The sequence below is a fragment of the Tachypleus tridentatus genome, chromosome 6 (assembly GCF_004210375.1).
Source record: "Tachypleus tridentatus isolate NWPU-2018 chromosome 6, ASM421037v1, whole genome shotgun sequence".
NCBI lineage: Eukaryota > Metazoa > Arthropoda > Merostomata > Xiphosura > Limulidae > Tachypleus > Tachypleus tridentatus.
Window position 1 is genome coordinate 107,431,222 of NC_134830.1, and position 15,299 is coordinate 107,446,520.

General features: G+C 32.3%; 2 protein-coding genes across 5 annotated transcripts in view; both read left to right on the forward strand.

The window, feature by feature from the left end:
* LOC143253261 (protein O-mannosyl-transferase Tmtc3-like) overlaps positions 1 to 14,501 on the forward strand; it is a 199,152-nt gene extending 184,651 nt beyond the window's left edge. For all 4 annotated transcript variants that reach the window (XM_076506825.1, XM_076506822.1, XM_076506823.1 and 1 more), the window contains 6 exons: positions 4,776 to 4,849; positions 8,892 to 9,012; positions 9,438 to 9,539; positions 10,460 to 10,543; positions 11,848 to 12,315; positions 14,277 to 14,501. In XM_076506825.1, coding sequence (XP_076362940.1) covers positions 4,776 to 4,849; positions 8,892 to 9,012; positions 9,438 to 9,539; positions 10,460 to 10,543; positions 11,848 to 12,099 — 633 coding nt within the window. In that variant the 3' untranslated portion in view covers positions 12,100 to 12,315; positions 14,277 to 14,501. The remainder of the gene's footprint in view (positions 1 to 4,775; positions 4,850 to 8,891; positions 9,013 to 9,437; positions 9,540 to 10,459; positions 10,544 to 11,847; positions 12,316 to 14,276) is intronic.
* Positions 6,277 to 8,884, forward strand: LOC143253262 (uncharacterized). The gene is made up of 2 exons (XM_076506826.1): positions 6,277 to 6,614; positions 6,827 to 8,884. Exons 1-2 carry the CDS (start codon positions 6,512 to 6,514, stop codon positions 7,138 to 7,140), a joined length of 417 nt encoding a protein of 138 aa, XP_076362941.1. The 5' UTR covers positions 6,277 to 6,511; the 3' UTR covers positions 7,141 to 8,884.
* Positions 14,502 to 15,299: the final 798 nt, after the last annotated feature.

Genomic DNA, 15,299 nt, shown 5'->3' on the forward strand with positions numbered 1-15,299 from the left:
GCCCTTTTTTCTATTGTATTTTAACTAGTGTTTCAAAAATATTCTTGGACAAAGCACACACTTGATGTCGACGAAAGCGTAATTTGTATATTTATGAAAGTTTTTAAATCTAAAGATTTTTCTTTGTAGTTGAGCACAAATCTACACAATGTTGCTCCCACCACTGATACTGATTTAGCGTTGCAACATCGTAGGCTTGTTGTTGTGCCATTCAGAACAACTCTGGAAATTACAATAAGACACGTTTATTACCTTTTATTCCTCACTTACACTGTTTCTTACAAAACTAATATTTGTGAAGTAATTTCTGTTCGCTAATTAGACTAGGTAGTATCACATGACCTTAAAATTAATAAAAAAGCAAATGGTCATTACTTTCAGTAAGTATTTGCACATTACGTTGTTGTTGCTTCTTATTGAATTTCGCTCAAAACTATACGAGGGCTATATGGCCTAGCCGTCCCTAACTTAGCAGTAAAAGACTAGAAGGAAGGCAGCTAATCATCACAATCTACTGCTATCTCTTGGACTATTCTTTTGCCAATGAATGGAGGAATTGATCGTCACATTACAAGGCCCACATGGTTGAAAGGTAGAGCACTTTTGTTGGGCTAGAGGATTCGAACCCGCCACCCTCAGATTGCGAGTCAAGTGCCATGCGTGGCCAGGCACGTTACTTAACTCATTACTTGTTGATTAGTACAAATACATTAATACATACAATCTAGTAGAAATATAAGTATGTAAGCCTTTTAACTTTTATATAATGAGTGATTTAAAATTAAAAAATAAATTACATAAAGGCTTTGTTTAAGAGAAGAGTTAATGTTAGTTAAGAAGAAAAAAATTGGTGTAATGTATAACACTGTAAATCACTTAAATTATAAGAAAAATTACGTTAATGCGATTGCTGAAGAAGCACTTTATTTACCAATATATTCTAAAGACGGCTGGTATAGGTCTTAAAACTTTAATTAAAATAAAGTACAAAACAATGTTGCGACCTTCTTAGGTCATCTTCAGGTTAACGAAGAGAGTTTCTCTACCAATTTGCCATTGGCAAACGTTATTTTACTAAGTTACATATTTCCTAAATAACATTTTACCCTAACTTTGTACATAAAGCGGTATAGATCACTGTAAACACAGATCGAAAATAGGAAATATAAACCAATACCTTTCATTTTATTATATTTATGTAAAACATCACGAATGGACTGTTGTATATTATACTGTAAAGAATAATTTTAAGCATCCATATATATTCATATGTATATATACATAGCATATATTATATCCTAGAATATAATAATAGCGATTCTGAATAATGTACTTTAATCCACACCTCCCACAATAACAAGACAATGGATTACTAAACTTCTTATTATCAGTGACAGCTGCTAAAACTTCTTTAGTTTCCAAATTATGTTACATATTATGTAACTTTTTGTACAGAAATATGTGTTGCATAATTGGTTTAAAATAAAAAAAAAGTAAATGAAGTTACATAAGGGCTTTGTTTGAGAGAACTGATTAAGTACACTTGTGTTTTGCGTCAAACTTATATTTACCTTAGGCTTTGTGTTTATTGATCGTACATAGCTATGGCATATATCAAAAGGGGATTCAATCATGCACAATAAGCGTTATCATTAATCTTTCACAACATTGTTATCTTAAAGGCCCATATTTCACTTCTGTTTTGTTTCCAAGAATATTTACATGTACATCAAAACAAGACATGGCTTCAGTGTACATTTTATGTGCAAAAACGGCTCGTTTGGGTTGAGAACACCAACATCATGTCAACAAGTTCATAAATACAAACCAAGCTTCATTCTCACCACGATTCCCTGGCGAGACACTAGAAGCATACTCAAGTTCAATCAATAGAAAAATAATCATAACCGAACTAAAAATTAATATCAAGAACTTGGAGAATACTTCCCCCCGGACATGACCAAATACCAAACATTATTCTGAAAAATAGCTCTACTCTCCTGTTACAACACCTCACAAACATCATGAACATTTCACTAGCGACTGGATATTACCCTGACACTTGGAAAAAAGCCATCATAACCTCGATCCCAAAGAAACAAACCAACAGAACCAATCTAGATAATTTCCGCCCCATCAGTCTGTTAAGCTGCCTTGGCAAACTGATGGAGAGAATTATCTCCAACCGTCTCCTCCATTTTTGCGAATCGAATAACATCCTACCAGAATCTCAAAATGCCTCCAGGAAAAATAGGCAAACAACAGATCACCTCACACGACTCACCGAATCAATCTATAAAGCTTTCAACAACAATCAGGTAACCATCGGGGTATTCCTAGATGTCAAAAAAGCATTCGACAGCGTATGGCACAATGCCATCAAATACAAACTAAAACACCTGCAACTAAATCCCACGATAGTTAAATGGATTTCAAATTTCTTAACAGATAGAACAGCACAAGTAAAAAAGTCAATAAAACTATATCCAAATCATTTAATATAACCGCAGGAGTGCCCCAAGGATCAGTCTTCTCTCCACTTCTATACATAATTTTCGTCAGTGACATACCTTTCCCAAATCTAACATACACGCATAATTCACAATACGCAGACTACATCGCTATCTGGAGCACCTCCAGAAACCCAGTGATGGCCATGTCTCGCGTACAAGAATCACTAAACAACGTCTCAACATGGAGCAACAAGTGGAGAGTTGTATTAAATCCAACCAAAACACAAGCAATTACCTTCTACAGGAAATTAAAAAAGCAAAGGAAAAATCTAGAAAAAATAAAATTATCTCTCGGAAATACAACCATTAACATGAGCAAAAACTTCACATTCCTTGGCATCACTTTTGACACAAAACTAACATGGAAAAAACATGTAAACAATATACACTCATCAATTAGAAAAAAGGATTTCACACCTAATGACTCTAACCAGTAGACAATCGAAATGTTCACCAAACACCATTATCCAAATATACAAGGCTTACATCCGTCCACTAATAGAGTACGGATGTCAAGTAACATACAATATGTCAAATAACACACTCCAGAAAATCCAAGTTCAACAGAACAGAATACTAAGATCTGCATTCAGTCTACCGTCATTCACGCCAACAAATTATATACATCAAATTAGCAATTTACCAACACTAAGAGATAGACTAACGGAAATATCACACAAATATTATCTAAAAGCAGAAAATAGAAACAAACTAACGGCATTACTATACAAATTAACTAGTGCACCAACAAAATACATTTCACCTTACAACATATTTCAAGAATCACAAATTCTTGAAAACACAACAAAGTATCTAAAGAAATAAATTCATGTCAATAATATATATTTCTTTTTTTTTTCAGATATCAGGCACACGATAGGCAAGACTTTCGGCGCCTGTCCTGTGAAAGTGGGTTTTCTCGGGGCACTCCCGTTTCCCCCCACAGCAAAAACTTAGGCATTGGATTTTTAGATCCCAGCCCAGGTAACTTTATTGTCAGACCCTGAGTCGGGTCGTTTGAATTGAATTCACGTTCATATTTGCTTGACTTCTTCCTTTCGGGAAGGGACCTGGCCATTCTCTCCGTTGCTGCCTTTGCCTCCGTCCAAGATAACATTTAGAGTGACATCCTCCACCCCTAAAAAAAAAAAAAAAAGAGCAAAAAATTATTTAATAAATAAATAATAAAACTAAACCTAATATCAATTCATGAAAGGTGACGAAGAGGAACCACAACGTTCCTGAACACCCCAGTTGGAGAGAGAACTCGTCTGATTTCTCTCTCTCTAAACTAAACCCCTGCCAAGTTAGTTTGCGTTTGGGTTGAGAAAATATTTTACATAGAAGAGCGAACAACGTTTCGACCTTCTTCGGTCATCGTCAGGTTCACAAAGAAAGAGGTAACTGACCGGAAGCTGACCACATGTTTGAAAGGGGTTGTGTAATCGAGTGTCGGAATGTAGAGGGCGTTCTTAGATGTTTATACATATACATGTCATCAAAAACTCACGAAACCATATACTGCTGCATACCATATATTCCTGACATCAGCAAACAAATAACCAACATTTGGCAAAAACTAGTAACAAAATATGACATTCCAGTTAATACCAAATTTATTCAAAAACCAGGCACAAAACTGAGGTCTATACTATGTAAAAACTACACTGACAAACACCACACCAACATTATTTATAAAATACAATGTGATAACTGCCACGACTTCTATATTGGAGAAACAAGTAGAAAAATGGAAACCAGATTCAAAGAACATAAAAAGTCACCTTCACACGTTTTCGAACACTGCAAGTCAAATAAACACAACATAACCATAGAAAACACTCAAATACTAAATAAAGAAACAAACATAAACAAACGCAAAATTAAAGAAGCCTTACTTATACAACAACTTAAACCCAAAATAAACCAATATAAAGGAACGCCTTTATACCTATATTAATAAATACATAAAATTATATATTCAAACATCTAACACCGCCCTCTACATTCCGACACTCAGTTACACAACCCCTTTCAAACATGTGGTCAGCTTCCGGTCAGTTACCTCTTTCTTTGTGAACCTGACGATGACCGAAGAAGGTCGAAACGTTGTTCGCTCTTTTATGTAAAATATTTTCTCAATCCAAACGAGCCGTTTTTGCATATAAATTTCTCAACAAGTGGGTTTCTCGACATCACTGATTATTATTTCAGTGTACATTGTTGCGTTTCAGATAAATTACTATTTGTTTTTTATTCCAGCAAGCTTTGATGAATTCGGCAATATTAATTCAAGAAATTGGAAACGCAGAATTACGAAAAGCAGCCTATGAGAGGTAAAACAAAAATTTTATTGAAACATTACATTTAAGAAAAACCTTAGTGCTTTTGAAAAAGTGCAAATTAACGTTGTTTAATTTATTATTTCTATATCAGCTTTAACGTGCAGAACGGATACAGATAGTAGTATGGTTTATATGCTTTCCTTTCCGAAATTTGTAAATCTGATACAATGATATAAATACACGACTTTATTAGACTTAAGAATGTTGGAATGTTAGAACGGTAAGTAATTCGATCTCGTATTGTAACAAATGTACCATCATTTTTAACTCTTGCTGTAAATGTATTTCAGACAATGAAATTCAAGGTTTTATTCTTGATTGTTTTTAATGTAACTAACACGTTGAACTTACAATTAATTAAAATACATTTTTAATTTTATTTAGCATTTACATATGTATGTTCATAGAATTGCTGTTACGATTATATAAACAGTATTTATCATTCTCCTCCAGCAAATTGGTGTGAAAATGAAACATCTGATACTCAGTTATATGATTTAAAATAATTGGTTCATTTCAGTAAGCATCCTTATAGTTCATGACATATCACTTCAATATGAAGTATGGTCACAACAATTAACAGTAAAAGCAGCTTGGTCTTGAGGTCGCATGCTTAAAATCAGAGTGATTTTAACTTCCCAGTTATTCTCGCACGGTTTTCTGAATGAGACGTTTCGGCTGGTATTTTTGTCTGGCTGCATTTAACGTAATTTGATACTTTTCTTAGGAGCATCCCATATATCTATATATGTACTCAATGTGACTGTAGGTCCAGTGTATATGAAGGTCACTGAATTTGTTCAATCTTTTCTTCTTCAATGTACATGCCTACAGTTTGATACAGATGGAGCGGATGTTATCACCCACTAGGCTTAAGGCAAAGCCATTTAATTGCAACATCGTGTGGTAATAAGAAAAGTATCGTATAATCGTAGAACTTAGTGACTATCAGTTATGTTATTAATTGTACCATTCTATAGGATGTTGTTGGTCTAGTGGACTTTCTTATTAGTACCATTTGTAAGTTAGCTGTTGTTCACCTTGCTACAAACATAAAGTATTTTATTTGGCGTGTGGCATACATTTTAACAACGTGAATTCTGTTTTTAACTATCTTAATGATGTCAGATGCATCTGCGAATATATGATTCAATCTTAGAGCTAGTTCCTTATGACAACTATTATCTGTTTATGTATCATAACCTGTCTTGTCTAGATGTCTATGTAACAAAATGTTTTCTTTTTCTTGTTCCTGGGCAGAAAGTGTTATTTCCCAATTACCGATGCCTAAAGTAAATTGAAAAGACCTATTTTTCTCTTAAAATTTTGTTTTTGTGACATGGGTAATGAAATTTCCAAATTTACCCATTTTCCAGAACATTCCAGGTAGATTCAGTGCTGAGTAGCTGATAGAGAATTTTCTCGAACTTACAAGAATTTCCATGAACCTTTTAGAATTTGCTAGAACTTTTCGTAGTAATATATATACAGAGGCTCACTACTTCAGTTTAGTTCTAGTTGCCTAAGTGAACACACATAGACCTATCTGATTTTATCAGAAACTGCAAGTATTCTTCAGACGCATTCTGCTATGTATGTGGCCAATTTATCAATACAAGAGCGAAAAAGTACTCTGTGACAGCATTTGCTAAAATGTGTGAAGCCTACAAGTCATATTTCGGCATGCCTGTCGGGGATCAAGACAAACCCTGGGCTCCTCAGTTTACCTGTGAGCACTGGAAAAAAACTCTAGAAGGTAAGACGGACAATTTTTGCTTACTTGAATAGTAATATTTTATACTATACAAATTTTAGATTATTTAAAATTTAGATATCATTTTTTATTAATTTCCAATAATATAGAAAAAATATCATATATAAAATATTTTGCATGAACCTCTTACACATTAGATGTGGATGAAATAAATTTATTCTTCCTAATAACAATTTTATTTTGCTCCTTTGCAGGATGGTACAGAGGGGAAAAGAGAGCCATGAAGTTTACTATTCCAAGAATTTGGCGTGAACCCACTGACCATTCAAGCAATTGCTACTTCTGTATGGTGGACCCTTCCAAACGTCGGGCTGGCAAGAATGAATCTGCTATCATTTATCCGGACCTTCCATCATCTATTGCTCTAGTGCCACACTGCCCTGAGCTCCCTGTACCCACTCTGCCAGAGAGAAAGCAGCCATTCTCAAAAGAGAGCAGCAAATCAGAAGAGGAGGTAGACGTTAAAGATGTAACAAATTCGAATGCTGAGACTATATTTGGGGGCTGATATATGAAAGTGATTTACATTACAGTTGCAAATCTCGAAAAACTACTCACTTCTAAACATTTTTGTTCATTTTTGTATAACTTTAGTATAAATACATGTAAATCTTGATTCATAAGTTGTTTTATTCAGACCTTATGTAAATGAAAATGTGCAAATTTGCCCATTTTTACATAGAAAATAGGTGAATTTCTAAATTTCATTATCCAGGTCACAAAAGCAAAGTTTGAAGAGAATAATGGCCATTTTCTGTACGTCTACAATATAAACAATTAAGAAATAGCACATACTATCCAGGAATAAAATTTGTGTTGCATAGTGTACTCGTACCATTGAATTTGAAGTAGTTCCTCGCTTTGGAAAGACACGTCAAGACATTCAAATACAATACGCATTATTTAGCTGTATTATATTTATTCGATGGCTCTCACATATAATACTGCAAATTGTGGTTATCATTTAATTTATCTCAGCAGTGTTCTTACGTACTGCAATTAATTTTTATCATAATTCTTGATTTAAACCGTGACATTCACCGTTTCATTGCAAAATACGAAAGAAAAACTAGTTCACAGAAAACTAATTTTATCATCTATATCGCCCTAAGACTCGTTGGTTTGAATTGGGTCACTCAAGCTCATTGTCAGTACTTTTTAAACTTTACTCCAATTAGTCCAAGTGTCTAAAGCAACCTTTTCTGCAAATTTAGCTGTTATATTGTTACAGAAAATTCACTTTTACGAAATTTCACTTTAATTTTGATTGACCGTTATTGTATAAAAATTTATCTCCACTGTATATAAAACGAAGTCGCAAAAACAAAAAGAGGAAGGGATGTCCGATCAAGTATTGATAGGGTTATCAGGCGTACAAATGTACGTATTATTTTGTTTATGAGTCATTACAGTCTCGTATATTGCTGAATGTGGAAACCTTGGGAGGCTGAATTGTAATAAATAAAAGTGTATTATGTGTGTCAAGTTCTGGATATTGAGAGATATAGTTTCATTCTTTTATACGTAAGTCAAAAATAAAGTTATGGAAGTAAATGTAATTTATAATTTTAACACAGTTTAAACATCTCAACAGTTACAAGGTATTAAGCCTTAAATTATTGACTTCTTTTTACATAATTAATCACAGATATAACCCATCTTTTTCATAATACAAAATTATTATATTTTTTACTTGATAGAACACAAAAAGTCGTAGAAAATTGGTGAAATGTTTTATTTTCTATGTAAAATGCATGGGGAAACTCCAAAAGTAATTAATGTAATTAATTGCAATTTTCATAATATTTCTGTTCGACCGAGAAGAAATTTGATACATAAGCCATATAGAAAAATGTGTTTAAAATCCGTCGGCATGCAAACTTTATAGCTAATTCTAGGGTTAAGCAATATTTTAAGAAAATACCTTTAGAATTCTGGGGTATTCGTAGACTGCTTTGTGTGCAGTTATTTCAATCGATGTTACAATTGTTGAAATAATTGTTTTTAATAAAACAATCTTAGCAGTTTGCTTATTCTTGTTGTGTAGTCACAGTAAAAACCTACTGTAGAGGGTTTTAGTGGTCCGGTTACATGTCAAATGGTGATAATTGAATTTCTACACCTCACAAATTCTGTTGGTGAATTGTTTGTTCTGTGATTTTAGCAAATTTGTCGTCCTTTTCGAAATGTTAAAATAACTGCGCTTTCTTCCAACATTTGCAAGAATTATTTTTCATGTTCATGACCAATGATTTGTAGGTTACAGTTACTTCTTCGAAAAGGAAAAGTTAATGAACGTGTGTACTTCAACCTGGGAATGTTATCAATGGACGATAAGCGATTAGTCGAAGCCGAAAGCTGGTTCAAAAAAGCTATTGAGGTTAGTGTTGATTCTCCTATATAGTAGGTGGGAAGATAATTAATTCTAATTATTTTCACTATACTGTAAAGAATAACGGTTCTGAGACTCTGATTTCTAGACCCAAAAGACGGCATGTGGCTAGTGGCATGTTTAAGAGAAAACATTGAATATGATAATATTTGCTTGAGACAAGTGAAGTCTGAGTTACTTAACCTTCTTATGCTTGCACATCTAGCTTACTAATATCGCAAGTTCGTTTAATGTCCAATCTTAAATAATTTCATTTCTTATTGCTTGGGTTACACTAATGTTCATGTGTGAATTATGTCAACAAATCTTGTATTTTGATCTCTTACTTCACAATAGGATATTCAGCCTAAACTTTGTGTTTTTTAACTATAAGATGTTCAATATCTCTTCAGAAAACCTCATTTCCATTCCAGGTAAGGGAAGATTTCCGCAGTGCATTGTTTAATCTGGCGCTACTGTTATCAGACACCAACCGTCCGTTAGAGGCCGTGCCTTTTCTTAAACAACTTTTAGAGGTGAGGCTTAACTGCACAGGACAAGACTATGATTTTGCGCGCGCGCGCGTTTTTCTTATAGCAAAGCCACATGTTGCAATCTGCTAAGCTCACGTTGTAAATCCGTAGACTTACCGCTGTACTGTGGGGGAGACACACTATGATTTGGTTACCTCTGCAATAACAAACATTTGCAAGTGTTAACGAAATTAAGATGAATACTCTTGGCGAGTTTTCGGTTATATATTTATATAACAGAAGAAAACCTTTCAGAAAATAAAATAACTAAAGAAACAACATAATAGAAAAATGCTTTAAAAACCATTAAAAAGAAACAGGATAGAAACCTTTTATAAGTTATATAATAATTAAACAACAACAACTTATAAATATGTTTCATAAAATATAATAATTAAAAATTAAAAAGATCAACAGGATAGAAAATTGTTTTGCAAAATAAAACAACTAAATGAGATCGCGAACTAAACAGCTTTTTAAAGAGTTGTTTAGTTATTGCGATATTTGAACAACTTTATGTTTTATTCCAACTTCTCTTGGATTTTGTTTTACAAAGTTATTAAATTTGCTTGGGAGTCAGAGTAAAGTCGTAGTCGGAAATAGTTTAGGTTGAAATACTTCTTTACTAAACACAACTGAAAGAAAAATGGGATAAAATATATAAAGTGATACAAACGGCTCCCTAATAAAATAAAAGAGATTTGTTTATCATATTCATTATAATTACAATATGACAGGTTTATAGATATGTTAATTTTTGAGGTGTTGGTTTTTTAGCAAATCTAAGAGAGATACATGGAAAGTTGTAGGAAATGAAGTGGTACTATAGTTAATAATTAAATATACGGTAAAAGTATAATCATTATGAATATAACTTACCAAACATCGCTAACAAAGTTCTCCTATGTATTGTTCATGGACAGTATCACACGGACCATGTGAAAGGATTAATTCTACTTGGAGACATCTATATTAACCATGTCAGAGACTTGGACGCAGCAGAAAACGTAAGGGTCAAGTATTTCCTTTTTTCTTTTCATGATAAATAATGTACTTTTTTTTTTCATAGAATAAATTTTAATTGCGTTAAATATTTATAAGGAATAATATGTTCCAAAAATAAAAGTTATGGTGATAATAAGAATGATCCACTATCTTTCTTTAATGCTTCGTACCCGAACTAATTATAATGATGAATTGGTGTCATTGTACACATCATTAGTTAATTATGACGTATCCTACTAAATCATGCATCGTCATTTAGATTACCTGTAACTGCTAATATAAATAACTTTTCAACAAGCCTTTGTGTCATAAAACAAAAAGAAGAAATAAAGCCCACTCCCAGTCATTCAGTCACATTTTCGTGGATATTTTAAATTTTGTAACATGATACAGGCAAAAGGTTTAGGAATAAAAGTTTATTATTTGACTTCACATGAACAAAGTTTTGCTTTTCAAAAACTAAAAACTACTAATTCTCCTACGTCAGCACGTCACTTCAAAGCAGAACTTGCTTGCCTGCATGCCACTAGAAAGTGATTTGTTATCATAAATACTTATCGATATCAGATATAAGCTACTTAACTTTGTTCAGTATTGTTTAATCGCTTCATTTATTTAAGTTTCAATGATGACTTTGATTTACAAAACAACAAAGTTGGGAGGTTTTTTTTTCAATAAAACAGACGATTCAATTTCATCACTTTCAAAATGTGTAAATTAATATATCTTAAACTGAAAAAATTAAAACTATTTTATTTTGCATTGAAGTATGTAAAAAATGGGTTTTCTTAAGGTTGACCAACTTCTGTTGACGACGTAGATGCATTCACTCAACAGTTTCAAATTAAATTTATAAATATCTATCTTGTCACCGATTTTTGTCGTTTTTGAATCCAAATAGAATATTTATTTATTGAGCATAAACTATTTTGAATTATATATTTTAAGTCTCTTTGGTGGCTCAGTAATAAGCTTGTGAGATTGTAACACTGAAAATTGAGGTTAAATCCCTACCTTGGGCACAGCACAGATAGCCCACTATTCAACTTTAATTAAAAACAAGCAAACTTTTTATAAAAACAAATGTTTCTGTTAACAACACAAAAACGACAACATTAAACTTTTACGTATTTTAATTAGTGGCTTCTTTAGGACAAAATTATTCACATTCAGTTGTTATAGTTTGCTGGATTATTGAATGTTGTAACTAAACTTCAACTCGTTCTTTCCATAATAATTTATTATGCTTGTTAATAATGAATGGAGTCTTATTATTATTATTATTATTATTATTATTAATTTTCAGTGCTATAAAAGCATTCTTGATATGGAGCCGACGAATGTGCAAGCAGTACATAATCTGTGTGTGGTGCACGTTGAACGAGGACACTTGCAGAAGGGAGAACAATGTTTAGTAAAAGCGGCAGAATTAGCTCCTAAGGAGGAGTATATACAGCACCATCTTCAGATTATTCGCTCGCGTCTACATAAACTTCACTCAGAAACGTCCACACAGATTCAGCATGAACAGTCAGGCTCTTCTCTTCGAGAAACATAATTCCAGAATTAAAACAAAACACGAAGGCCAGGATCCGTTATTTCCTCAAAATTCAAATATTGATAGCTCACGCCACAGGCAGCAGTCTACACAGAAGTAAAAGGTGAAGATAACTAGCGGATTAACAAAGATTTCATTGAGTCATTCCTGCTTGAAAAGTTGGTGCTTTAGGACTTATCTGTAAACGAGCATTACGTGTCCTTTGTATATACAGTGGTAAGACAGCTTTATATGTATGTTCCATGAAAAAACAAAATCTAGTTTTGACAAAAACAAAGATGTTATATTAGCTACATGCTAACAGATGAAAATTATTTTGTGTACAAAAAAATATATATGATCAGAACACTACTGCAGTAACGATTCAGACACTGTTGTATGTATTGACGGGCACAGTTGTTCAAAACATATCAAAACCTTCGAATATTAAACATGTGTAAGTACACCTGAATATTTTGTTACACTTAACGTAATTCTAATGGATTTTTAAAGCTCCGTGAAAAAAATCCAAAAACCATTACATTTTGATGAAGAAATCCAATAATTGTTTACTCTTTTTTCACTGGTTATTAATTTTTCATAATATTTAAGCGTAACACAAATGTGAGGCTCGTCATTTATGTTTTAACTGGGTAGCTAGGACGTACAACAAAAAAAGTTAATTATTCAAACAAATTAATTATCAAATAGTTCACATATATAGTGAAGTCTGATTTCGTTAAACTTCCTCTGATTATATAATTAGTTTACTAATAATTCAAGTCCATTTTGATACCCGGTTTTAAATTGTTTAGTTTCTTAGAGTATAGATAACAATAATGTAATTAATTATGTAGGAAATTAAGCGGAGTGCATGTAATGTTAATCAGTACGTTATTGGCTGCTGGAGAGTTTGCCTCTTACTACTACATATTATTACACACAAGATTTGGATTTTATTTAATTAAACACAGCTATAAAACTTTCCACTGTTTGATTTTAAATGGTTTTATTTCTTCAGGTAAGTGTATTTTGTGACGTCCTAACAGCGCTGGCAGATCCATAAATTATATCTTTTAGAAAGTCAATTTAACAAGATTAATATATGTTTCAAATCTATCATTACCAGTTGAAGCGGGTAATTAGGCTTTCCGAGGCCGATTTTCTTCACTTGAATTACTAAATTTTTAACAGCAGTTTCGGAAATCTACTGACAACTAATTTTGGGTTATTGTAACTAGTGTAGGTTAATATGAGGAAAATAAATAATTGTGTTTCCTCCATAGAATTTTTAACACTTAATTTTTTCAAAAATAGCTAGAGAGGTAAAAGAGAGATAGAAGAAAGTATTTTCATAAGTAAGAAAATACAAAATAATAATAGACTAAAACTTGAAAAACCGATAACTCGAACTTTCTTTTCCTAAAGCCATTCTAGCGCGCCCGAACTGTAAATAGAAGGATTTACGAGTCACATCTCGTTGTCACAAAAAACTCGTTCCCCTCTTTGGGACGGTGATTTTTCTGTAAGAGAGAGATATCGAAAATTCTATTGTTTCATCACACAAAAGTATTTATGAACTGACAAGTAGCTATCATCCCTCTAGTGGATCATATGAAAATTAGGGACGGCAATATGCATATTGCCCTTGTGTAGTTTTGCGTGAAGTGCTGAATAAAGAGTTTCGAGTTATTACCGTTTCATGGTTTTGCCCAGTAGGTATTTCGTCCACAAAAATGTGTTGCTGTACATATTATGTGATATTCTGATAATACAAAGTTACTAACGTCGAAAGAGAAAAAAATACGAACTAGGTGTAAGAAAAGAGGGGGGGGATATTGGTATAATAGTCGTTAAAACACATATGATATTTACAGAGATTTTGACTTGTCCAAGTTTTTGAGACTATATTTTAAAATCTTCGAGTAAATACCTGTGTAAGGTGGTTTTAATATGTTGTATTTTCATATTTCAAACCCACATGAAGAACATGTAAGAAATTAGTGTTAAAATTGAAACCACTTAGCATTAATTAAATGAATAAAACTTTTTACCATATAATTATGACGCATAAAAGCTTCGTTTTATCGAATATAGCAGTCTGAAATACATTTTGCTTAAAGAATAACTTTCTTCTCAATAAGATATGGATAAAAAGGACTGTTTTTGCATACTTATTCTGTTTTTTTTTTCTTTAGAAGGAGATGACCTTGCTATTTCTTTCTCCACTTGGATATTAGTTTAGTTGGAACTTTATTATAAAATATACGAATAAGACCTTGTTCATGGAAATATTTCTGTTTATTTATGCAACTTTCTGATGGAGAAACCTAATTTTACTATACTAGTTCCGATAAAATAAATACTGGACATACTGTACGTTTATTGTAAAATAATCAGATAACGCTATTTATTCTCTTTATTTTATTTGTGTCGTGAATACTTATTGACATTTTTATATCTCACATTTATCATTTACTCTGTGATCAAATATTTTTAACTGCGGATCTCGAACAGCGATAACCAGGATGCGAGTTCAGCAATAAAAAACTTAAAAATCTGTAGAATCAGAATACTTCGGAAATGCCATTGTAGAACTTGAAAAAAAAAGTTGATTGTATTCATTTTGGATATTTATTAAATTGTCCGTGTTTTCCAACACACCTGGATATATATTCAATTATGTAAGTACTTTTAAACTGTGTGTACATAACATCTGTTTCACATCCAAACACTTCAAACTACTGGATATTTTTTTAAAAACAGTAAATGTTAATTTCCATTGAGTCTGGTTTACATTGTGTAGAATATTTTGATGTATAATTGTTTTGTCTTTACCAAGGATAAAAATATTATGATGGATGTATTTTTACTTTAAAAGATGTAAGTGTAATTTTTTTGCATATAAATTGACGACGACTTCAGTTGTAAAGAAGACACACAGAACAAATTATTCATAAAAGTACGGCAGAAAAGGAGTGTTTTGTGTATTATGTCTGTTTCAAAATGCTTATTGTTTTTACCTTATTCTACAATAAGCTGCACGTAATTCGAAATTATGCCAATAAATATTATACTAATTCAGAATGTTAAAAGAGCGCTTGTTTGCTTTCACGATGGTGCATTTATTGTACTTCAGTGCTTACGAACCAAGACTTCGACTCACATATTTAAACACTATTGAAATTGAAATTATTTACGTATATTTAAAACAATCTCGT